At 45.2% G+C, this 24,749-nt stretch overlaps 1 protein-coding gene across 1 annotated transcript in view; it reads left to right on the top strand.

Moving 5' to 3' along the window:
• Positions 1-24,749, top strand: part of LAMC2 (laminin subunit gamma 2) — a 55,918-nt gene that overhangs the window by 6,052 nt on the left and 25,117 nt on the right. The window contains exons 2-4 of the mRNA XM_006772963.2: positions 13,443-13,631; positions 20,357-20,492; positions 23,438-23,536. Of these exons, the coding sequence (XP_006773026.1) occupies positions 13,443-13,631; positions 20,357-20,492; positions 23,438-23,536 (424 nt within the window). The remainder of the gene's footprint in view (positions 1-13,442; positions 13,632-20,356; positions 20,493-23,437; positions 23,537-24,749) is intronic.

Here is a 24,749-nt window from a genome sequence, read left to right as displayed (position 1 = left end):
GAGCCCTCCTCCGCCATCCCGCCCAGAGAGAGGTAGGTGTGGGCTCCCGCAGAGGCAGGGGGAGGGAGGGGGACCAGGCGGTTGACCGCAGCCTCCACGTTGGTGATATAATTCTGACGGATTTGGGAGCTCATGGTTGTTCGGCGATAAGGGGTTAAGGTAGAGAAGAAGCCGGTGTGTTGGCTGGTCCAGGAGGTGGTACTGACAGTGGTGACTGGATAAGACAGGAGGGTGGCCGGAGGCTGGGAGAAGGGGCGTCCCTGGGTCTGTTCCGTCCAAACACTGTTGAAGCAAGAGGCAGATCTGGGACCGCCGAGTGCACTACCCCCATTTAAGTTTCTTAGTGGCTCAACTGTACGGCTTTGTCCCCCGCCCTTCCCCACCCCTAGGGAAATTTGCCAGGACAAGACTTGAATCATCCATTACCAATCTATAGGAGCCCCATAGATTCTGGAATACTCTAACTTAGTCACAAATTAGACCTAGTGGATTACTGAATCATTACTGGGCTGTGTTCTAATATAACCCCCGGGTACATGATGTAATATTTGCATCATATCCAAAGCCGAAAGCTAAATCTTTTCTGTGTCTGTGGGTGACGGTATGTCTGTGTATGTGCCTTCCCAACAAACGGGTGCTTCTTATGTCACAATTTTGAGAGAGGAAAAAAACGGTTCTTCCTCCAACACTGATCAGTAGAAGAGCCTGAGTCCTCCCTTCTGCGTATCGGAAGACAGGTGGAGTTCAGGTGAGCAAAGGCTATAAGTATATCTATATGTATAGATATACATACATTAATTTCACCCCCTGGGCATCTTCAGGCTTCCAGGCCAGTGATTTTTCAAACTTTTTAAAAATTTCATGGCACACATAAACTAATTACTGAAATTCTAGGGCACACCAAAAAAACATATTTTTTGCCGATCTGACAGAAAAATAGATATAATTTTGATTAATTCAAAATTTACGTTTAAGGGACAGCAATAAGCTTTTCAGTGTTTTATCAGTCATTTTTCTTCAATGATTGTTGACATTTTGAATCTATTGATGCGTATTTGTGTCCAGAGGTATAAGTTTTGGAGTCTTTCTGGGCCATGTCTGTTTACGGCTAGAACATTGACACCGTAATCTTTACGCATGCTTACTGCTGTTTCAAATTACTACCCAGTTTGCTTTTGGTAAAAGGGGATCCCTACTGTTTAAAGATTGTTTCTCATCTCAAACAGACTGGTCCACTTTGCCAGCAGTGGTTCCAACAGCGACCCAAGCTTCTGCTCTGGCCTCGTCGAGGGGGTTGGACATGGTAGGAGGTGATCTTCACTCACTGAGATCCGTGGAGACGGGGGAGGCAGTCACAGTCAACTGGGCATGGGGAGTGACAGCGGGGAGGTAGCACATTTGTCTGACTGAGACACGGGACATATGGCTTCCATTCCCTGGAGAAGGCTTCACGGTCCAACCTCTCCTTGGAATATTTGTTACTTCTAGTTATGGATCTAAAAATGGTTGGGCTCCTGAAAGGCCATTTCACTCATTTTCTGACTTTAAGCAGTACATTTTTAATTTATTGTTCTTAAAAGGGTTTATTTTCGGAAAAGAATCATTAAGGAAGATGTGATAAATGCACTCCACACATATTTTCCCAACATTGTAAATGTACATGAATTACCACTGCTTTTTTGGTCGAAACTGGAAACGATAGTGGTGTATAGTTAGCACACACACCTACACCTAAATATGTGTGTCTTTGTGAAGAGATGTGATAGCAAAAAAATAAAAATAAATTTATGGCTAATCTCCATGTGCAAGAATATATTGTTTATAAAAGCAATGAAGGGTTTAAAGATGGAGACTTATTGGGTAACTTTTTTTAAGGAGCCAACAAAACACAAATTTAGGTGATTGAAATGCCACATGTAATGTATACTCCAGAACTTCCTTCTAAGCTTTTCTTTATTCACTAGAGGCCTGGTGTACGAAATTCGTGCACGGATAGGTTCCCTTGGCGTGGCTGGCAGTCAGGGCCGATCAGGGCCTTCCAGCTGCCGGCCTGGGGCTTCATTCATTTCGTGCCGCCACCTGGTGGTCAGCGCACATCATAGCGAGCAATTGAACTCCAGGTCTCAGTTGAACTCCCAAGGGGACACTTTGTATATTAGCCTTTTATATGTATAGATATGCCTCATGCATGATTGTTTTCCTTTTGGTCCTCATTTTGGTGTCACTTCTACCTGCCCTGAACTCTCTAATTTTCATTATTTCAGCTGCTTTGTAAAGGGGTACCTGACACCTTTTGCTGGGCCAGGTAGAAAATGTTTCTTAAGTAGGCTTCCTAAAAATCACAATCAAATGTGATTTCTGTATTGGAATGCTTGTCTTTATAGATCAGCGGTTCTCAACCTGTGGGTCGCGACCCTTTGGGGGGTCGAACGACCCTTTCACAGGGGTCGCCTAAGACCATTGGAAAACACATATATAATTACATATTGTTTTTGTGATTGATCACTATGCTTTAATTATGTTCAATTTGTAACAATGAAATTGGGGGTCACCACAACATAAGGAACTGTATTAAAGGGTCGCAGCATTAGGAAGGTTGAGAACCACTGTTATAGATGAACTCAGGAGAAATACAGAAATTGCTATTTATGTGGTCAGAGATGCATGGGGTTACATGTAGGTGGATGAATACCTACACATGGAATCCTTACCATGAACACAAACTGAGTCTCTACTATAGCCGACACCTGCTGTCTTGGAATGAAGCCTTAAAGGCGCAGGTGTGAGAGAAGGGAGGCTCTTGTACCTCGTGTCCTACTCTTCTCTTCCCTTTCCCGTTGAACTCAGCCCGAACCCTCAGCCTCCTCCTCTGCCCTCAACTCCTTTGCTAGGCAGACAAAAATCAGTGTCCCCAACCTCTCTGCTTCCGGCAGCCAGGGTTTCCCTGTCCCCACTGGCTGCCGGAACCCTGGTGGGGAGTTAGGGAAGACATCTCCAGGTGTGGTCTCCTGGTGTCATCGTTCCTAGGCTGAGTTCTCTAAGTCCACCTGTGCCTTTTCCAAGTCTGGGTTGCAGTACGAAGTGCTATAAACTCGGTGAAAATAGGTGACTCCTTTTAAGCCACCATCTGTCAAAAGGAAAATGGTGATCTGAGTTTCCTTGACTCTCGGTAACTTTAGACTATTCAGAGTTGGAAAGTTTGGCCCACATTTTATCATTCAAAGTGACCCATATGATTAGAGCTCTGACCTCTGTTGTCCCTCTTCTCAGGGCACTTCCCCTTGGCAGCCTCACTCACCCTGCTTGGGCAGCGATGGGTCCTGGGAACAAAAGGATCAGGCAGGATATGGCGCTGGCGGCTCTGGCTGCGTTGTTGGGAAGGCGGCGGTGAAAACTGAATTCAGTCAAAAAATTCCTAGTGAGGTTCGTGCCAGTTCCATTTTCTTATTCTGATTGGAGGACATATTGTGACAAACCTTAAAAAGATAAAACTAAAGCAGATAGTCACACATTAAAGCTGAAATTCAGGATCAGTTTCAATAAAGGACTGTTCGGATGTTGTTTTAAATATTCACCCAAACTGAGAACCATTTTAAACCGTGGACAGAGAAATCTCACGCGGGGAGGTTTTAAAACTAGACAGTGCTTAGGAGCATTTTCATCAGCACCTGGAAGTGTAATATCATAAAAATACGCCTCTTGTCATCTTGAGTATTTCGAGACTTTGATTTTGTAAATTTTTACTTTATTTAAATTTTTCAATGACAGTTGACATGTACTAGTAATGTTATCTTCATGTCAGGTGTAATGAATATTTAAGGACACTTTCAGTCATTGCTTTTGTTCTGAAAATAGGCATTTGTCAGCTTTTAAAAAGTGAATACTATTCTGAACTTTAATTTCACTCACCATTTTCAATCGAGCTATTTACATGGAGGTGACAGTTGCTATATTTGAGCATAAAAGCATTGTCAGTTTACATGAGGCCAGTTCTTTGACTGCAGGAAAGGGGATGACATTCCATAAGATAAATTAATGTTTCATTGTTAGTGTAACTTCTTTGAACAAACAAGACAGAAAAGGGTGGTTAAGATTGTTAGTTCCAACTCACCTCTCCTCACAACGATGCTTTCCTTCACAAAGCAAGAATTTAAAGAAGCAGAGGGAGTAAAGAGAGAAAGTGAAGTGTAAGTGAAATGAATGGGAGAGAGAGAGATGTCTCCGTGGGAAGTGTTACGGGAAATCAGGCTGGGAACGTATATAGGCTTAGAACACGGACATCTCTGTAGGCAATGCTAAGGAATTCTGGTCTTTACCCTAGATGTAAAGGGGAGGCATCATGGAGTTTCAAGCAGAGCGGTAGTGGTAAAATTTCTACTTTGAAAAGGTTTAGTGACTACTGAGTGGATGGAGGCAAGAGAAGTTGCAGGGAGTGCCGTCAGAAAGCTGTGGCAGGCAAGGGCTGATTGGGGTTTGGTCTGGAGTAGTCACAGTGGAGGCGCACTTGGATGGACTTGAGCTAGTTAGTGGGTCGAATCAATAAAATGAGGTGGTGACTGGCGTATGGGCAGGTGAGAAAGATAGAGAACCTATAAGGATAGCTCCCAGCTTTCTGACTTGAGGCCTGACAACCGTGCGTTTGCTTTTAAACGTGTTTTGTGTGACGAGCTTTTGAGATAACCAGTTGGGAATGTAAAGTGGTTGGCTGAGCATGAGGGTCTCAGGTTGAGAATGAAGTCCGGGCCAGGGAAGAATCTTGGTATGGCAACACCCGTCACGGTTACCGAAGGCCTCGGCTTGGGTGAGAGATTCTAGAGCAGCCATGGGCAAACTACGGCCCATTTGAAATGAATAAAACTAAAAAAAAAAAAAGACCATACCCTTTTATGTAATGATGTTTACTTTGAATTTATATTAGTTCACACAAACACTCCATCCATGCTTTTGTTCCGGCTCTCCGGTCCAGTTTAAGAAGCCATTGTGGCCCTCGAGTCAAAAAGTTTGCCCACCCCTGTTCTAGAGTGAGGAGTCACGGAGGTTCAGGGCTGAGCCTTGAGGAACAGCAACATTTAGAGTTGGGGTGAGGAAAGGAGCCCACAGACTTGTGTGGGGGTGGGGCAACAGGTCAGAAGCCAAGAAGAAATCTGACAGCATATGATGTCATGATATTTCAGGGAAGAGTCTCACAAAAGGAGAGAACAAGACTCAATGTCCCAGAAAGGGAATGAGGGGCACAAAACGCTAGAAAGGAAACACAGGGCACACACCTCCCCTCTAAATAAGGAAGAGAATTGAATGTCATCTCTACATGGTTTCTACACGGACTCATCCATGACAGGTAACTGGTTTGATACGCTCGCTGCTGTTTAACTGCATCAGTAGAAGTGCGCACTAAGCAGCTGAAATGGAAGCGAGAGCAGCAAAGCTCTACGTAATAGCAACCAGCGCACACCGTCAAGTTCAAACATGACACTCAGATTCCTAGCTCGTGAGCTAGTCCCACACACCAGCCAAGTACATTACCTGCCAAGGCTGCCAGATCTCTGCAAACTGATCTCATGGTCTCCAGCCCGCCTCACGGCCTTGCCCTGCCTCCCATGCAGCCCTCGGCTTGCTGCCCTTTGAGACGACAGGCAGAAGGTCTTTGCAGCTCCGAGCTCACAGCGCACAGATTCGCAGGCAGCCCTGGCACAGAAACCGTTCATGTGGTGTAAGCAGCGACCTGGAAGAACATTCCACACTCCTCCTACCTCAGAGTACCATGTTCCTCTGACAAGTCTTCCTGTTCCCATTTTACTGTGGATTTTGTTGTTGTTGAAACATTAGCTTTTTACACTGAATGCCATATATGTAATCTGTGTATTGTGTTGAGAAATTTTCATATTGGGTTCCTGGACTCGTGGGAGATTTCTGCACGTTTGAGTTCTTGTTTAGCATTTTTAAGAGTCAGACTTTCTTCCTTCCTTTCTTCTTCCCTCCTTCTATTCATTTTTCCATCTACCCTTCTATCCATCCATCCATCCATCCATCCATCCAACAATCACTGTCCCAAGCCCTGTGTTAGGTACTGTTTGTGGGGACACAAACGTGTGAAATGCTAAAGGGGAAGTAAGTCATGGACACAAATAGTGATGACATGGGAGAGAACGTGGTAAGTGCTGGGAGAGAGGTAGAGATGAAGTCCTGTGGGCATTCAGAGCAGGGAGAAGCTGTTGAAGGGTTATTAGCAGGGACCCTACACAATCTGATTTATGCTCTTTAAACAGATCACTCTGGTTGACCTGTGGGTTTAAGGAGAGTGGAAGAGGGTAGAGCCCCAGGCAAAGGAAGTAGCAACAAGGGCCTGGTGATGGCAAGGAAGAGCTTGGTGCATCCCAGAGTCCTGTGAGGCTCTGTGTGTTGGAGCCCAGTGAACAAGAGAGGGAATCAGGAATGAGATCAAGTTGCAGAGCTCAGCGGAGCCACATCCTCAGGGTTTGGAAAGAAGTTTGCATTTTTAATTTTGTTGTCACTGTGGGAGCACTAAAAACGTGGTGATTCCCTAAATTGCATGAAGATGGCAATGAGATCACCTGGGTGAATAGCAGAGCGTGTGTTTTAAGTGTAGAACAAAAGAAAGAGGACCTGCTTAACACAAACGCTGCGGTGTATGCCAAATTGTGAAAAATTTCTTGTAATTGTTTGCAGCGTTTCCTATGGAAAATTTAAAATGAGGTCTGGATGAACTGCAGCCATCGATGCTGAGTATTCCAGGGCCTGGCCCCAAGTGCAACCCGAGGAAATATTTTCCGTTTCCTTCCATTCTCCTAAGGATACAGCTTGGAAACAGCCTTTGCCCCCGCGCTTCCTGCCCCGACCTGTTGGAACTGTGCTGGAAAGAGGGCGGTGGCATGAAGGGAGCCCGAGGGGTTCCGCACACCTTGCTCCTTGCTGGCGCAGGGTTTCCAGCTCCTTGGATCTGCGTCTGGGGATGCGATGGGAGTGGGGCCATGGTGGGGGGCGGATCAGCCTGTGTCTGGCTGCCTGGCGGGCTTTGCTAAGAAGCACCTTGAGGGTCAGGTGCTATGATAGTTATTATCATAATAAATACTTACGTGCCGAAGAGGGAGCATACAGCTTAGTCAGACACAATGACCACCCACGCTTTTAGACTGAAAAAATATGTGCAAATCTGAGTAAGATGACTCGGTTTTAGATGTGTTTATGGAGGGCTCGGGGTAACTTGGTGGAGAGATCTCGGGTCGACAGAGACAAGGATTTCTGGGCATTGGAGCGAGGGGACAAAGAGAGGATGGGACACAACCTTGAAGAGAGGCCCCTAGTTTGGAAAGAGCGCAGTACAACTGAAGAGACGAATAGGAGAAATGGATGGGACCTGGCGCCTATGATAGTCAGGGAGAGAGGGGCAGGGCCTGCCTGTCTTGATTCCTAGAGCTTGTGAGGCTTCAGGTCCGTTCAGGGTCCCTGTCTGATTTGTTTCTGTATTTTCTGGTACAATGATACCTTAAGGCAGTGGTTCTCCACCTTCTGGCCCTTTAAATACAGTTCCTCATGTGGTGACCCAACCATAAAATTATTTTCGTTGCTGCTTCATAACTGTAATGTTGCTACTGTTATGAATCGTAATGTAAATATCTGATATGCAGGATGGCCTTAAGCGACCCCCGTGAAAGGGTTGTTCGACCGCCAAAGGGATTGTGACCCACAGGTTGAGAACCGCTGCCTTAAGGCCTGGTCCCAGATCCATGGTGAAATGAGGAAAATGTGGATGATGTGATGGTGTTTGACAAAACCCAATAGATAGTAAGTAAATATATACAGAATATCATATTAGACAAAATAAACCATTGGCAACTCCCCTTTTCGAAATCTTTCTTCTTCACGAAGGCCCAGTGTCTAAGCACCAAGTGCAGCCTCAGTGTTAGGCATGAGGTGATGTTTATTAAATGAATGAAATAGGTGTATAGCTCATTGACCAAGGAGAGAAGAAGGAAGGAGGGAAAAGAATAAGAATCAGTAAAACAAAATCTATCAATGAGGCACTTTGTCAAGAAAGGGATTTATTATTTTATTTTATTTTTTTATTAAATCTTTATTGTTCAGATTATTACATTTGTTCTTCTCTTTTCCCCCCATAACTCCCCTCCTCCCAGTTCCCACCCCACCCTCCGCCCTCTCTCCCCACCCACTGTCCTCATCCATAGGTGCACGATTTTTGTCCAGTCTCTTCCCGTGTCCCCCACACTCCTTCCCCCCCACAAGAATAGTCAGTCCATTCCCTAAGAAAGGGATTTATCAGGAGGGACAAAGAAAATCTACAACATGACAAGCAAATAGTTTGCTACCTTTGTTATGTAAATAAGCCAGGATAATTTATAATAAAAAAAAAACCTATGGTGCCCTTTAGATAAATGGACAAAGATCATGAACAGACCACTATCAAAATAGAAATAAAATAGGAAACCAGCACAGGGCACTTTTCAACCCTTCCTTCCTTAAGCACCTTACCCACTCCTTAATTTTTATTTTCCTTCACTGTTTTCTGTAACTCTCCTTAACAAATATCACTCTCAGGATTCTCTCTGTATTTCTTATTTATTTTCTTTCCCTCCAACTTGCATGAGAACTCCAGGCCCCATGGAACATCTATTGGTTTTGTATACCCCCTTCCCCCTGTGCCTAGAACAGGGCCTGGCATATAGTAGAAGCTTAATATCAATTTGTTGAGTGAATGGAAGAATGAATGGACTATTGATAAAAGAGGAATGTCCAAGACCTTTATCTTTACACTTCCATCACTTGCTTTTGTATCAAGGCTCCTTGATGAAAACTAGAGAACATAGTCATGAAATTTGCTGCTGGCCCAGAATTTGGAAAAATATCAAATACATTACAAAATGAAAATGAGAACATTCTGGGCATAAAGGTGAACAAGACTAAGCATAGAGGAAGGGAAGTATACTAAAATACTTTTTAGAATGTCCTCTTGTTTGAAATGTAGTCTAGCCTTGTATTTAGTTCTATTAATCTAAATAAGTCATTGTATTATAGGTTATTAAAAAAAATGCTATTTCCTAGACAGGGCTTCTGTGGAGAAAGCATCCCCTCCAGGAACGGGGAAGAGAGTGTCTGCTAAATGTCGGTATTTGTATTTTTTCGGCACAGCCAGACATGTGGGAACACGTGGGGTCCTTTGAATGGTAGAAACACATCTAGGAATTTCCTGAAGTTTAAGAAAAACATTCATTCATTTGTTCATTGAAAAGCATGAAACAGACACTACAAATACAGACCCTGAGCCAGATACCAGGGCTTCATTTTTCCTTTCCTACAGCATGAGAGTGCTTTCGGCCTGTTTGAAGAGCAGAATCAAGTGAAGATATTTGCCCCGCTTCATTTCAAAAATAAATTTAAAAAAATATTTCTGCCAATATTGAAAAATCAGTACATTTCAGGCATAAAGCGAAATTTCTCTCTTCTTTAAGAACGTAAGCGGAAATGCCCTCTACAGGGGGCGTCGTTTCTGTGTGACAGGATTGGCTGGGGGGATGTACAGCTTCTCCCTTTAGCCCTTTCGGCAGAATCCCCTCTGCTCTCTGTCACCTTTTTCCTAGCCTGGCATTGCCCTTTGGCAACCAGTGGTGTGCCCATGGTAGTGGCTGGGCAGAAGTTGGTTGCAGAATAAGACAGACCAGGCACAAGCTGTATGAGGTCCATTCTGTTCAGCTCAGTTGCAGAAATAATCTGAAATTGGAAGCATAAAGATTTTTTTCTCAGTAGTAAGATTGAGTAATAATTGGTGTTTGGAAAGTTAGTCTAAATTTGGGAGATGATTTGAGAGAGGGCATGTTGCAAATGCATCAGTGACAAAAGGGGTCATTCCATGCAAAAGGGCAAACTCCCTCCCCTCATTCTCTGGATGTGAGTGTTCGGAAGACTCAATATTGAGCTAAGTGCAGTGCAGCTAAGTGTTGAGCTCAGTGTGGTTTGGTGTAACTTCAAAGTCCTGCAGACAAGGGTGGAGAGAGTGTCTTCATGGGATTACCTCGTAATGCAGACACAGGAGGCCAATGCACTCCCCGGACATGAGGCCCATAGGTTCTTTCACTCCAGCCAGTATGACCTTGGGGTTTGATGGAAACCCATGTGACAGAGAGGAAGGTAGATTGACAATAGGTTTATAACCTAATGGGCAAGTTCCAGAGTAGAGATGCTGGTTGGAGACCTCCCTTGCTGGAACTGTAATGCAGCTCTAAGGATGACTGTGACTTTAAAGGAAGAACATAGTTCTTTCAGAATAGAGCTTGGACAGAAGGAGAGAGAGGTGGTAAAAAAAATAATAACAATAATAATAATAATAATGACAAGGTTGTCTATTTTTTAAATATTGCTCTAAATTAAATATATCCTGAGCTGCCTTTATGAAGTTAACTATCACCAGCAAAAAGTTTGTTCTGAGTAAGAAAGGCACAATGAAAAGTTTGTAATTATACTGAGACTCCTTGCCAAAGGCATCCAGGGCACAGAGGGCATTGGCTGCTTATGACCCAGCTGAGTAACCACACAAGGATCATTGGCTGATGAATGTAGCTCTTGTATGTGCCTGACGATGTACACAGTAGAAATTTCACAGCACATGACAGCTGCGTGGCACATCTGTTTGAGATCCAAAACATCAGTTACACAAGCACTCACTGGGAGAGATTCGCCTTGGCCACCAGCTCTGTGAAAAGCCCTGGGAACTTGACTTGGGCACAAACTTAATAGGCTCTAAGTTTAATGAAATGTTAGGCTGCAACCATGGAATTGTAATACCTGGTCTTGTTGGAAGCAGAGCTGTTCAAACCACACTTGACGTACTGTAATAAATCTGGTGATTTAAACAAACATATTGAAAATTAGAGTTTGTTCTTAGACAGGTAGTCAAGAAGGATCTAGAAATCATCACATGGGAAATGTTGGAGGTCTTGGAGATGACAGCCTTCCAGCTTAACCTGAAGGAAAAAAGATGGAGGGAGATGCTATAGCTACTATCCTATATAATAAAAGACTAATATGCAAATTGACCAAATGGTGGAATGACCGGTCTCTATGACACGCACTGACAACCAGGGAGCAGATGCTCAATGCCGGAGTTACCCCCTGGTGGTCAGTGCGGTTGGAGGTCTTGGAGATGACAGCCTTCCAGCTTAACCTGAAGGAAAAAAGATGGAGGGAGATGCTATAGCTACTATCCTATATAATAAAAGACTAATATGCAAATTGACCAAATGGTGGAATGACCGGTCACTATGACACGCACTGACAACCAGGGGGCAGATGCTCAATGCCGGAGTTACCCCCAGGTGGTCAGTGCACTCTCATAGGGAGACTACCACTCAGCTAGAAGCTAGGGCCTAGGCTCATGGCTGGCGAGTGCTGCGGTGTTGGCAGGAGCCTCTCCCAGGGAGCAGACCTAAGCCAGCAGTCGGACATCCCCCGAGGGCTCCCGGACTACAATAGGGCACAGGCCAGGCTGAGGGACCCCCCACCCCCGCCCCGAGTGCATGTATTTTGTGCACTGGGCCTCTAGCCTTAAGATATTCAAAGGCTTGGCTGATGCAGTGCCTTATAGAACAATGTCTAAATAAATGTCTGGTGAATAGATAAATGAAAAAGAGAGCAGGGGTGTGTGTGTGTGTGTGTGTGTGTGTGTGAGATTTTCCAAGGAAGAACAAGAATACATGGTAAAAATTACAGGGAGAGAGACAGATTTAAGACTCTATAAAAATAATTTATAACAACCAGTACTGTCTAAGGAAGAACAGGAGATTGTACTAGATTAGAGAGGATTCAAGAAGGAATTGAATTTATAAAAAGAATGCCTACATTCAGTAGTAAACCAGATTCTCGGGAAGTGGGAGTCCAGTGGAAAGGTAAGGGCTTTGTGGTTGGGCAGGCCTGGGAGCACATTTATCTTAGCCCATGTAGCTGTCTGATTTTGAGCAAGACACCTACTCCCTCTAAACATCTGTTTCTTCTGTGCAATGGGGCTAGTAAGACTCAGGTTAAAGTGCTGTTGTAAGCCGATGCACTTAAAGTCCTGGAAATAGAGCGGGCTCTGGTTTGATGTTAGTTGACTTGCCCTAGATTAGATGGCATCCAAAGTAGCATGAGGGTTCTAGGAGCTGTGGTAAGGGAGTTGCTTAGGAAGCTCCTAAGATTTGCGGAGTCACCTTTGTGTCTTCAGAGCCTGACTTGGCTTGCAAGGGCAGCTGCTCCGTACATCTTGGCATATTTGTTGAAGTTGTTATCAGTGCTCTGGGTAAGTCATGGCCCTAGGCACCTCTAGAAACAGGCTCTCAGTAGGATTGCATGACCCATAGACACAGTGTGCCTGGCGAAAAGAAAGTGAGTTTTGGCATCAGACGGGTTCAAATTCCAGCTCTCCCCTGGGGCAAATGACTTACCCTTTCAGAGCTGCACTTTTCCCATCTAAGGCAGTGCCTGTCCCATGGGAGGGAGGGATACAATAGTGTAGGCGAAGGACTAGATATTCTCTTCTCGGTGGGACCCTCTCACCAGCCCAGGGAGGCAGGTAATGCGTGTACATTTATAAGACAAGAGCCAGGATTCAGAGAGCTCAAGTAATTTGCCCCAGAAACCAGCAGAACTAGTATTTGATCCAATTCTTTTAACCTCAAGGCTCATCATCTTTCTCTTCTACGTGGTGATGAAACATTTTTTAGCATCCGCTCTGTGCCACGTACTATGCTAAGTATTTCCACGTGTTCCCTCATCGGCTGTGTAGGTCCCACATGGAGATGTCACTCTGTGCGTCTCTGGACTATCCATGGGGTAAACTACCCCAGACTCTTGGGAAAGGTTATTCTTCATGGGGCTATGGTTCTCTTTGATACTTGGCTTTGGAAGGCACATGCCAGGCACAGTGAGTGGGGCAGGAGATACCCGTCCAGACAGTCATTAGCTCCTTAGCATGGACCATCACTGGAGGAACAGATGTTGTGTTGTGTGTCTTGAATAGATGACGCTACCAGCTGTTAGCTGTGCCACTGCGCACATGCTGGCAGTCCCCAGGTCTTCAGCCCATACACTTCTCCTATAGGGTTACATGGGGTTTTAAAAACGAACTTCTTGCAAATATTGAATTCAGAAATTTTCACATAAAAACACGTAAGACTTTTGAGGAAATGGACAGGTGGGTAACCCTGGACTCATGTTCTCCCAGGCAACACCCCACCAGCACTGCGTACCTGCTCCTTCCCTTAGATGAGCGAGAACTCTCACAGTCCTTACCCGGCTCCTTTCACTTCCTCCTCTTACTCCATCAAGTAGTTGGACTCAGCTGTAGACCCCGTGCATAACTTATATTAATAAAACAGCACCTGGGAGAATTGTCTCCGTGCTTTTAGCTAACGATGTTTTTCTTTCCTGATCCCCAGTCTGTGACTGCAATGGGAAGTCCCAGCAATGTGTCTTTGATCCAGAACTTCACAGGCAGACAGGGCATGGATTCCGCTGCCTCAACTGCAATGACAACACCGGTGGCATTCACTGTGAGCGGTGCAAGGAAGGATTCTACAGGCAGAGAGAGAGAGACCGCTGTTTACCCTGCAACTGTAACTCCAAAGGTAGCTGGGCGAAAGGGACAAAGAGGGAGATGGAGAAGGGGAGGATGGCAATGAGGGAGGGAGGGAGAGTGTGTTGAAGGGAGAAGCCAACAGGCCAAGAGAGAGGTGTTCAACTTCTAGAACAACTGGGAATCTAACCAGACACTGTTTTTGTTGTTGTTGTTGTTTGTCAATTTTAATCTGAAAAGAAATATGTTTTTCTGAAGTCTGAATTGTAGGAATGAGCTGGTGTCTTTAGGGCGCATTGAGTTGAATTCTAGAACCAAGAGGCCCACGATTACTTGTCCTGGCAGACGACCGTCTTTGACCCCTGGACGAAGGAAGCTCACACTCTTCCAGTGATAGCTTCTCATATCTGCAACCATCCCTTTGCCCAGCCTCTAAAAAACTAAAGGATTAGAAAGGTCTGTTTCTGGTGCTATGCTAGGTGCTAGCGATATAAAATGGTACCGATAGAAAAGACGGACAAATAAATAGGCTTTCAAAGGGTTGTTAACAAGAAAAAATAGAGTTAACAAATAGGAAGCACCTAACAGGGTGGCTGGTTCATAGGCAGGCTCTTTATTGTTATCTTGCTGAACATATCACCTGGAGCTACCAGTATATTCACGGAACTGTAGGGAGTTTTGTGCACAGATGCACACGATGCACTGGATTCATTGTGGGCAGACAGTAAGACAAGCTAGTAAAAATAAAGAGAGAGAGACAGGTAGTTCTGCTAAATAAGTTGAGTTTTTCTTTTTCATTGACCTTCTTGTCTGTTATCTTGGCGGTGTCTGCTTCACTTCTTGGTTAGAAAGTGTTTAGTAGGATAACATGACAAATATGAAGCCACCTAAAGGCTGTGGCCTAATACGTGGCAGTGACTCAGTGTAGCTGCCTGGGACCAATTCATAGCAGCAGCTCAACGCATCTGAAAATAGTAGTTGCTGATAGAGTGTATTGGGGAGCCTCATAGGAAACTGGGGTGACCCTGTCATGACACAGACCCATATCCCAGCAACCACTTCGCAGTCACCAGAGTTGCCCTCTTGATGTGGTTTGAGTCAGGTTTGCTCAGTTTGGTGGTGGAGAATCAGCATCCAGAATCTTCTGGATTTAGCAGTTCTCCCTGTGAATCAAGGGATTTCATCAAGAAAACCTAAAAAAAGTTATTCCATTTGAATGGGCATTTCACCTCTCTGAAGAGCCCACATCCCCTTAGGTTATGCAGCTTCACTGTGAGTCACTAGACTTGGGTCATCCCAGCAAAAAGATTGGTGAGAGTGTAATTAGAAATGTAATTGGCTCAGCTGGAAAGCCTGGCCTGAGGACAAGGTTATAGTCCCAAAGTACGTCTCTGCTGCTGCTGCGCTCAGAGAGATGGTGACGAAGGACTGGCAATCCATTGCCCATCCAGCCACAACAAGCCTGACTCTTTCTTTTGGGGAACAGCTATCCCAGACTAAGGGTGATCAGCCTGGTAGAAGGTGGAGCCCAGCAGTAACTTACATCTTGTACGATAGCTAGCATGCATTACTCGCTTTCTCTGTACCAGGCACTTTTCTAGGTGCTTTCATGCAATAATTAATCTAATCCCCACAAATCACCTTATGAAGAGGATGCTATTATTATTTCCATTTTACAAATGAAGTAGCAGAGGCTTAGAGAGAGAGGAGATGAAACTTGTAGAAGGTTGTAGAGCTATGTGGGTTCCAGCCCCAGGTGTGCTGACATCAAAGGTCGTAATGTACAGTATAGTGGTGGGTTTTGGAGTCGGGCAGCCTGGGTTCAAATCCTGGCACTGCCACTACTATGTGTCCCTCTGGGCGTGCCCCTTAAGCTCTCGCTGCCCCCAGTGTCCTCATCTGTAACAGGGTGATCATGCTGTTTACAACACAGGATCGTGTGAGGATAAAATGATGTTAAGCACATGCTCGACAACTCAATATGTAATGTCATTGTTTTCCCTTTTAGGTCAGAGGTCAGGGTCCCAATCAATTACATGCCAGCCTAGAAAGAAGCCTTAATAAAGCAATTTGTAAATATTTTATTAACATCCTGAAATCGACAGTAAATTTTTCAGATATTTTTAGCAGTGGGGAAGCTGAGACCTAGAAGAATTAATTCATGGCCTAACATTTCCCAGCAAGTGATTACAAGAGCTAAAGTTGTAACCCAGGTGTTCTGATCAGGAACTATTCCCTTTTACTCCCTCTGTGTGAAAGAAAAATATCAAAATATCAACAGCAGATAATTAGAGGTCCAGTAAAAAAAATCATGCATATTATTTCCTAAGATCTGGGTAATGCTTTCTATTTTTCCAGAACACTTTCTCATACTCTGTGTTCTTTATGTGTGTATTAACACGCTCCACCCCGCATTAAAAACATGAAGAAACTGAAGGGCCTGAGCTGCACAGATGACTAAACCAGAGTCACAAGATTAATTCCCAAAGTGATTTCTCAGCCTCTTAATCAAAGGATATTTTTCACTTTCAAATAAGACCTTCACAGGGGACCTTGTTGTCTATTCAATTTCAAATGTAGGAGACTACACGTTCCCTAATAATGCTCTCATCCCATGTGTGGCAAAGGAAGCCAACAGTATGCGTAATCCCTCGGCTGGTCACAGATTTGGACTTCACATCAGTTTCTCATAATCAGAGCAACTAGACTTATTTTTATGTGATGACTTTGTGGGCTCAGCAGTCAGGCTATTGTCTTTAATTCTTATAACCACAAATATAAGCCCAGATACCCTTTTTGCAAATATTTTGAAATTCACTGTGTGTGCATGTCCTCCCATGACACCTAAATCCTTGAGATCTGTGTGGACATCAATGACATTAGATTTGTTCTCTTAATTTTACAATTTTTTTTACATATCTATGAACCTGACAGTGGGTTACTCAGTCTCTAACATTTGAGTTATTATTTAAAACATGTCTTAAATGATAATTACTTAATTATTATTATATAGAATTATTCCATAATAGTCGTGTTATTTTTAAATGCAAGTGTATACTTACAGCCATTGGGTTCTCAAGAGGAATTATACCCTCTTGGTTTAAATTTTAAATTTTAAACCGAGAGGGTATAATTGATCATTGATAACTGATAATCCTTTTAGAATACCTTCCTGAGTCCTCAGATGCATGTAGACTATATGTTCATAAGTTCTGAAAGTGCTTATTGGGACACAGACTTGCAACAGGAAACTTTTCGCATCTGTGCTTGAAACCCAGTTGTTCACGGCCCCTGAGAGTAGCTCTTGATGTAGGAACTGGGACGGGTGCTTTTATGTTGATGAGACACTTTGGAAAGCCAGTACTATCACTTTGGACGTTTTGGAACATGAAATAAAGTCGTCCTGTTCATGGTAGGAGCCTGTGTACTTGGTAAGGCTTGAAGGAGGCCTAGAGATAATGTATAAACTACAATTCTTGCGCACCTACTATGCATCAGGTACTGAATTAGGCACTTTACGTATTTCAGTTCAAAGTCTTAGGACAGCTCTCCAAGGTGCAAGTTGTTTCCCCTCTTCAAAGAAGTGATGAATGAGCAGTTTGCCCAAGGACACAAGCAAATAAGTGGCAGAGCTGGTATTTGAAGTGAGATCTGTTGGACTTCAAAGCCTGGGCTCTTTTCATGACCCCCCAGCGTCTAGAGCTGTGTTCTATAGATAATGTCCCAAGGAACACTGCGTTCCTCCAGATAATAATAGGTGTTGCCTGTAAGAATGTCAAATAATGTTTGGAAACACTGGCATTAAAAAGTTAAGCTTTATGCCTACTGAATGTATTATGTTGTAAATCTCTGCAAGATTTAGTCTGTACTATTTCCCAAACTCTTTGGAACACAGAGTGCCTATTTTTATGAGGTGACTGTTAATAACCCTCAGAAAGGTATTTTTTATAGAGTACCATTTGGGGGTTATTTGGGTCAAACCCAAAAGCAAAGTACAGTCTTCTTCATCCTATAAGTTTAATTCATTTCTGAAAAACTGTGGAAGGAGCTTTCCGAAGTCAGAAGCATAAGTTCCATTCATTTGAATGGGAAAAATTATGTTTCTGAGTCCCAGATCAGCACCCATTTGTGTTAAAAACAAAAACAAAACTCAATTATATTAAAGAGATATTTCTTCTGTTGAATGTTCCTTATTAGAGTATAATTTTATTTGTTTTTTAGCTCTGTTTACTGTTGGTAGAGCAGTGAGCATGGCTGTCTCTAACTGTCAAGCCCAACAACCTCTCTTCATTCTCGTCTTGTAAAACGTTCTCGGCCTTAGATCCTGAAAACTATCCCACCCTCCTCCTCCTTTAACTCTCCTTCAAAACTCCCCTTCCTGGCCTGCCTCTTCCCTGAGACTTTCCCCCTCTCTGGTCACCTCTTTCCTTAATCCATGGGGCTCCATTTCTAAGCTGGGCACTTACTCAGCTCTCTCTGTCTGCTCCCAGAGTGAGCTCATGCTTCCTTGTTTGGCTGTGAACTTCATCTCCAGCCTCTTTCGTGAGTTCCAGAATTACATTCCCACCTGATAGGCCACTAGAAACTCAAGTTTCCTATGTCTGAACTAAACTCCCGATCTCCTCTGGATGATTCAACCCCAGATCCTGCTCTTCCTTTCCCTTCTCTTTGGTAAATAGCATCCCATTCCATCTCGGTGTGCCCTCCAAGACCTTGGTGCCACCCATGTGATCCCTGTCCCCCACCACCCCCCATTACCCGTGTCCCCAAAGTCTGTTCCTTCTACATCCACAGTGACTCTCCCAGGTTTCCTTCCTCTTCTCCTCCCCAGACCCCTCTCCTCCAGGCCATCACGTCATGGCGGATTCCTTTCATGGGAGCCTGCTGGTCTTTCCCTTCCCAAGCCTCCCTGCAGATTGCTCTAGAGTTGTCTTTCTAAACCGCAGGTCTGATAGTTCCCTGTTACCCCTGAATGGACCTTTTATCCTTCTGTTGGCATTCAATTCACTGGTAGCTAGCATGAGCTGATATATATAAAGTGCCTAAGTTGGTGTCTTGCATGTCATGGGTGCTCAAAAATGCACTTTAGACTATTATGACTGAGGTCCCCCAAATCTTCCAAAATTGACATAGAGTCTTTCATAGACTCTAACTCTGAATGCCGCTAATTTATTTCATGTTCCATATGTGGCATAAAAGCCTCTATATGGGTACGGAGCCAATGTCTTTATTGATTTGAATTGTAACTACTAGTGAATTAAATGTTCATAGAAGGATAACAGATTTTATTTTTTCTAAAGGAGCAACTGGTTAGTGTTCGGTTGGCTGGGTAGAGAATGGATACCCTAATTATCACAGTGGAGCTACACAGATGATTTTACAGTTCTACCAGCCACAGAAACATTTTAAAGTAGGTGAGGCATACCGCTAGCCAGTTTCCACCTCATTGTTTGGCTCCCTCCTACGTGCTTTCACAACAGCCCTGTCTCTTTCTTGGCATATGTGCATCGCTTCAGCGAATTTCGGGGCCCCTTCTCTGTGTTAGGCACTGTGCTGGGTGCTGGAGACGCAGCCGAGAACATGAGCTAACTCATCATAAGTAAGCAGGGCTAAGGACCGGAGTAGGGGTGGGATGGATATTTTAGATATGAGGGTCAGAGGAGATTTCTCTAGGGAAGTCATATTTAATCAAGACCTGAGTGCTGAGAATGGGCCAACTTAGGGAAGTTCTGGGGCAACAGCATTCCAGGCTGAGGGAGCAGCAAGTGCAAATGCCCCGAGGAGGGAAGCAGTTTAGCACCGTCTAGGAACAGTGTGGAGAGCTGGGTGCTGGAACTTAGGGAAGGCGGGTAGGAGATGAGGTAAGAGAGGGTTCGTCTTGCAGGCCACGGTACAGAGTTTGCATTTTATCCTGCTGGTAGTGGGAAGCCACCGGAGAACTTAGACAAATAATATCATCTGAGTTCCATTCTAGAAAGAGCACTCTGACTTCTGTATAGACGCTGGAGTGTAGGGAGGCCAGGATGAGAGGCGGGGTCCAGGTGAACTCGGGTGGCAGAAGGCGAGGTGATGGGTTCCGGAGGTGATGGAGTGGCACGTCTCGTTATCCTGAGCACCCCTTGTCTTTCATCACCGCTTCCTCTGAGAGGACTCATTTACAAGGAAGAGCATGTCTATAAAAAGTTAATCACCGGGCAAGGACTCTCGTGCACTAAACTGGGTAAGAGGCATACGTCCTCCATTCCTCTCAAGGAGTGATGCTCCAACGACAAGAATTTCTGCCCCTCCGGGTTGGTAGAGATATTTTTGGTTAAAAGGCCTTTTTGTCCTTTTAAAAAAAAAATCACACCATTCAAACACCCTTCAAAGACGGCTTTGCCTGCCAGAAATAGGGGAGAATGTGGCTCACTTCCTCATGCCCACTTGCTCCAGGAGGCCATGCCCATTCACAAATGTCCTCCTTCTGGAGATCTTGAGGATCTGACAAACTTCTTTTAAAAAGCAATGGCTTACACACTACTTCATGTTGAAAGGAGACAGATAGATGTACTAAAACACTTTCAGGAGTAATTTCCACTCATTTCCCGGGAGAAGACATCCTTTGCTGTTAAAACTCTCCCTGGGGGGCAGATGCAAACTCAGACGATGTGGGAATTGCTAGAGGGAGCAGGTGGTGATTATTTCATAATATTTATTGTCCCCCAGAGTGCTCTCTACCAGCATATAAATTACCTATTTCCTCCTCTTCTTTCCTTCCCCCTACCTTGTCGGTTACAGGCTCTCTTAGCGCTCGCTGTGACAACTCCGGACGGTGCAGCTGTAAGCCAGGTGTGACAGGAGACAGGTGTGACCGATGTCTGCCAGGCTTCCACACACTCACTGATGCCGGGTGCACCCAAGACCAAAGGCTAATGTAAGTACCCTGCCCACCAGTGCTGCCTCTGCCATGAATAATGACAATTATGTTAACCCTTGTGACCACTTACAGTCCCTGAGCACCTACTGTGTGCCAAGCACTGCTTTGGGAACTTCATGTGGGTTATCTCCACCCTCACAATAACCTTAAGGAGCTGGGATTTCCATTATACTCATGGTAAAGATAAGAAATGGATTCCACGAGAGGTTAAATAAATTGCCCCATGTTCCTGGGGAAGGTGGATGTAATAGTCAAGCCCAGAGTCTTGGCTCAGGAACCCACGTTCTGCACCCTGACAGTTGCCCCCTTTATCTGAACAACGATGGACGTAAGAATCTTCAAATTCCTACCTGGGACCTGTTCCAACCCAAATGAGCTTGGAGTAGAGAACTTTTGTGCATAACTTTAATCTTCATTAGTTTGAAGCAGCTTCTGTCCCTCCTCACATTCTTTGCTGGAAGAAGGTGGAGCATGCATTATAAATCACATATCCAGTCCGCAGAGATGGAGAGCGGGCAGGGCGCTGCGGTGGCTTAGAGGAGGGGGAGCTTGGCAAGGGCGCCATTAGTTCGAAGGCTGCCTGCGGAGGGTTTGTGTCCCCTTGCCCATAGAGAAGCTCCCTCCAGCCATGCTTGGTCTGCCCCAGTCATCACTCTCCCATGTTCTCTTACCCCTGGGCCTTTGCATAGATTGTTCTCTTCCAGCCTCTCTGCCCCCTTTTCGATGATCTTCAGAGACCCTTCCTGGGCCCAATCTCCTTTTCGTAACCCTCCTAAAACACAAGTAGATCGTATCACTTCCTGGTCGCAGTCCTCTGTTAGCTCCCTTTCCCACTCAGAATATCCAGACTTCTCATCAAAGCCAGTAGGGCCGTGCGAGTCCCTGCTCCAACCTCAGTCATAGGCTCCCCGACTTCTCACCACTCTCCCCCAGGCTCCCTGCACTCTAGCGCAGTAGCCTTCCTTCCCTCCCCCAGGGGAGCCAAGTGTATGTGACCTGGGCCTTGGCCTAGAGCACCTGCCCTTCCCCACCCCCCACCCCAGCCACACAGAGCTTCCTGGGGCTCCATCCCCACCACATCCATCGCCTCACAGAGGCCTTCCCTGTCCAGTCCCCACTCCTCCGTGCTCTGACTCTGTTATTCTACTTCAAATCTCTCATTTTCTATATGTGCTTGTCTGCCTGTCTCTCTCGCTAGAATCTGAGCCCCATTGTGACCCTGTCTTGTTCACGGCTGCAGCCCTGTAGGAGGCAGCACATAGAGGGTGTTCCAGCTCGGCCACAGCTCCACCTGCTTTACTGTCCCTGAGACTCCCAGACAACAGCGGCCTTTCCCATGTCTTAGTATCCCCAGTGCTTAGCAGCCAGTAGATGTTGTATAATGTCCATCAAAGGGTCTAGATCAGTGGTTCTCAACCTTTTGGCCCTTTAAATACAGTTCCTCATGGTGTGACCCAACCAAAAAATTATTTTCGTTGCTACTCCATAACTGTAACGTTGCTGCTGTTATGAATCGTCATGTAAATATCTGATATGCAGGATGGTCTTAGGCGACCCCCGTGAAAGGGTCGTTTGACCGCCAAAGGGGTCGCAACCCACAAGTTGAGAACCGCTGGTCTAGAAACATAGACCCACAGGTTGAGAACCGCTGGTCTAGATACATAGTGTGTAGGGATTAAGACAGGGAGGAGACCATGGGAGTTAAAGGTGAAGATTGGCAAAGAAATCTTCAGGAAGCCTGACAGGACTTGGCAGCTGGTTGGATGAGGAATGTAAGGGAGAAGAAGGAGTCAAGTTCAAGTCTGGGCAGGATGTGGATGGGATCATAGGGCAGTCAGAGGAGGAGCAGATCAGCAGAGTACAGATGACACTTGGGTTTGGATCCATGAGATAACTACTTAATTGTGTTCCAAACCAAGTGACAGAGACCCATGCTTTGACTTTGTCAGGGACCAGTCACTAGTCAAAGCCCTGGTCTGCACAAGATAAGGAGATTGTGCCAACATTAAATAATGAAGAACTTTATTGAGAAAGTCTTGCCAAAAAAAAAAAATCAGCCAAACTCAGCAATTCCACTCAAGAGATATGAAAACATATATCTTCACTGAAACTAGTACACACATGTTCAATGGATAAACAAGATAGAGTATTCCACATGATAGGATTTTATTCAGCCCTCAATAAACCTCGTACTGATACATGGCATGACATGGATGGAGTTTGAAAACATACTAAGTGAAAGAAGCCAGACACAAAAGGCCACATATTGTATGATTCCATTCATAGGAAATGTGCAGAAGAGACAGGAAGCTGACTAGTGGCTGCCTCGGGCTGGGTAGGAAATGGAGGGGGATTGCTAACGGGCACAGGGCTTCTTTTCAGAGTAAGGAAAATATTCTAAAATTGTGGTGATGGATGTTCAACTCTGTGAATTTACTAAAAACTATTGAATTGTACACATTAAATGGGTGAATTACATGTCATGTGAATTATAGCTCAATAAAATTGTTACCCAAAGAAAGAACTAAATGAATTAAAATAGCAAATAGATGCAATTAGTCATAATAAAAGCAGATATCATTGAATTAAACAATAGAGAAACAACTTTTTTTTTTTAATATCAACTGAACCAAACAGTTAACCAAACTAGACAGCTTAGTGATGAGTGTGGCTTACATTCTGGCACAAAGCCCCTCCTCTCTTTAGGGGTCGGTAGCAAACAGGTCATGGACCAGCTGCCACCCAGACCACACTGGAGTAGCCCTGGCATAGACAAATGAGTCGTAGAGGGTCGGCAGGGCATGAGCATGGACAGGGAGAGCCAAGAGAGCCTCACTGAAGAGAAAAGATGCGCTCAAGTCGGTGACATTGGCTGATGAGCACTTGATCTTTATGTGTAAAGTTGGAAATACATCCCTCACTTTTGTTTTCTTCTTTCCCAGAGACCCCAAGTGTGACTGTGACCCAGCTGGCGTCTCGGGGCCCTGCGACTCAGGCCGCTGTGTCTGCAAGCCGGCTGTCACCGGGGAGCGCTGTGATAGGTTTGTGAACTCGGGCCTATGGACACAGCAGGGGGAGGCCCTTGGCCACGAGCATAAATCATCCTCTAGTGCAGTTATGGGAAAGAGACACTTAACAGATGTTGATGACCTTCTTCCTGTCCTCTGTCCTCAAAAACAAAGCTTAAAAAAGAAACACAGCCCTAACCGGTTTGGCTCTGTGGATAGAGCATCGGCCTACGGACTAAAGGGTCCCAGGTTCGATTCCGGTCAAGGGCATGTACCTTAGTTGCAGGCACATCCCCAGTAGCGGGTGTGCAGGAGGCAGCTGATCGATGTTTCCCTCTCATCGATGTTTCTAACTCTCTATCCCTCTCCCTTCCTCTCTGTAAAAAACCAATAAAATATATTTAAAAGAAAAAAAAAAGAAATACAACTGAGCCCCCAGATCTCACTGGACTCCGTGCGTTGGCTGTGGCTCCTCCTCTTCGTTTGCACCCCAGTAGAGGCACAGGGCCCCAGTGAGGGCCCTTGCCAACTGGCTCTGAGTCCCAGGTGCTCAGCTCCCAGGTGGTGTGCAGTGACGAGGTCACATGACTCATCTTGCTCCCAGGAAAGGCCTGACCTAATTAAACACGTTGGGAAAGTTCTTGTAGAGGGAATATCGCAGTGTACGGCTGTAGTTAACCATCGTGTGCAGAAAAGGAGCCGCCCACAGATGGCACGGTGGCGGCATGCACACACATGAACGGGGGAGATGTGAGAGCACGCAGGCCCCACGCCAAGCTTGGGCAGGTGGCCCCGAGAGAGAGACCCACCCTCAGCTGCTGCGGTAGGACGTTCCTGTGGAGACACTGCCCAGACCTAAAGCTCCGTCCTCCTCTCTCCACCCCTCCACTCAGTCTGAGATTGTGGCGAGCAGAGGGCTGTGGCGAGGCCCCAGGGGTAAAGGCTTCCTTCTCATTTCCTCCCAAGTAAGAGAGCAGTTCTTTGGCATCCTGCCAATCACTCCTACCTGGGCAGAGGCAATGCCAGGCACATTCCAATCTCGGTTTTCAAGGGGGTTCTTTGCTGCTGAGGTGGGGAGAAGGAATCGCAGCTTCAGAGTTAAAAGAGGAGTCACTTTTTGAAAAAGTTTTTAATTTCAAAATAGAACACAGAAATAGAGAGCCACATAAAACCAATGTTGTCAGCACCACCAACTGTAGGAAATAGACCTCTGCTGAAAATGTGGCATCCCAACGACACCCTCCTC

The sequence above is a fragment of the Myotis davidii genome, unplaced genomic scaffold (assembly GCF_000327345.1).
Source record: "Myotis davidii unplaced genomic scaffold, ASM32734v1 scaffold362, whole genome shotgun sequence".
NCBI classification, from domain to species: domain Eukaryota; kingdom Metazoa; phylum Chordata; class Mammalia; order Chiroptera; family Vespertilionidae; genus Myotis; species Myotis davidii.
This window is presented reverse-complemented; position numbering and strand designations above follow the sequence as displayed.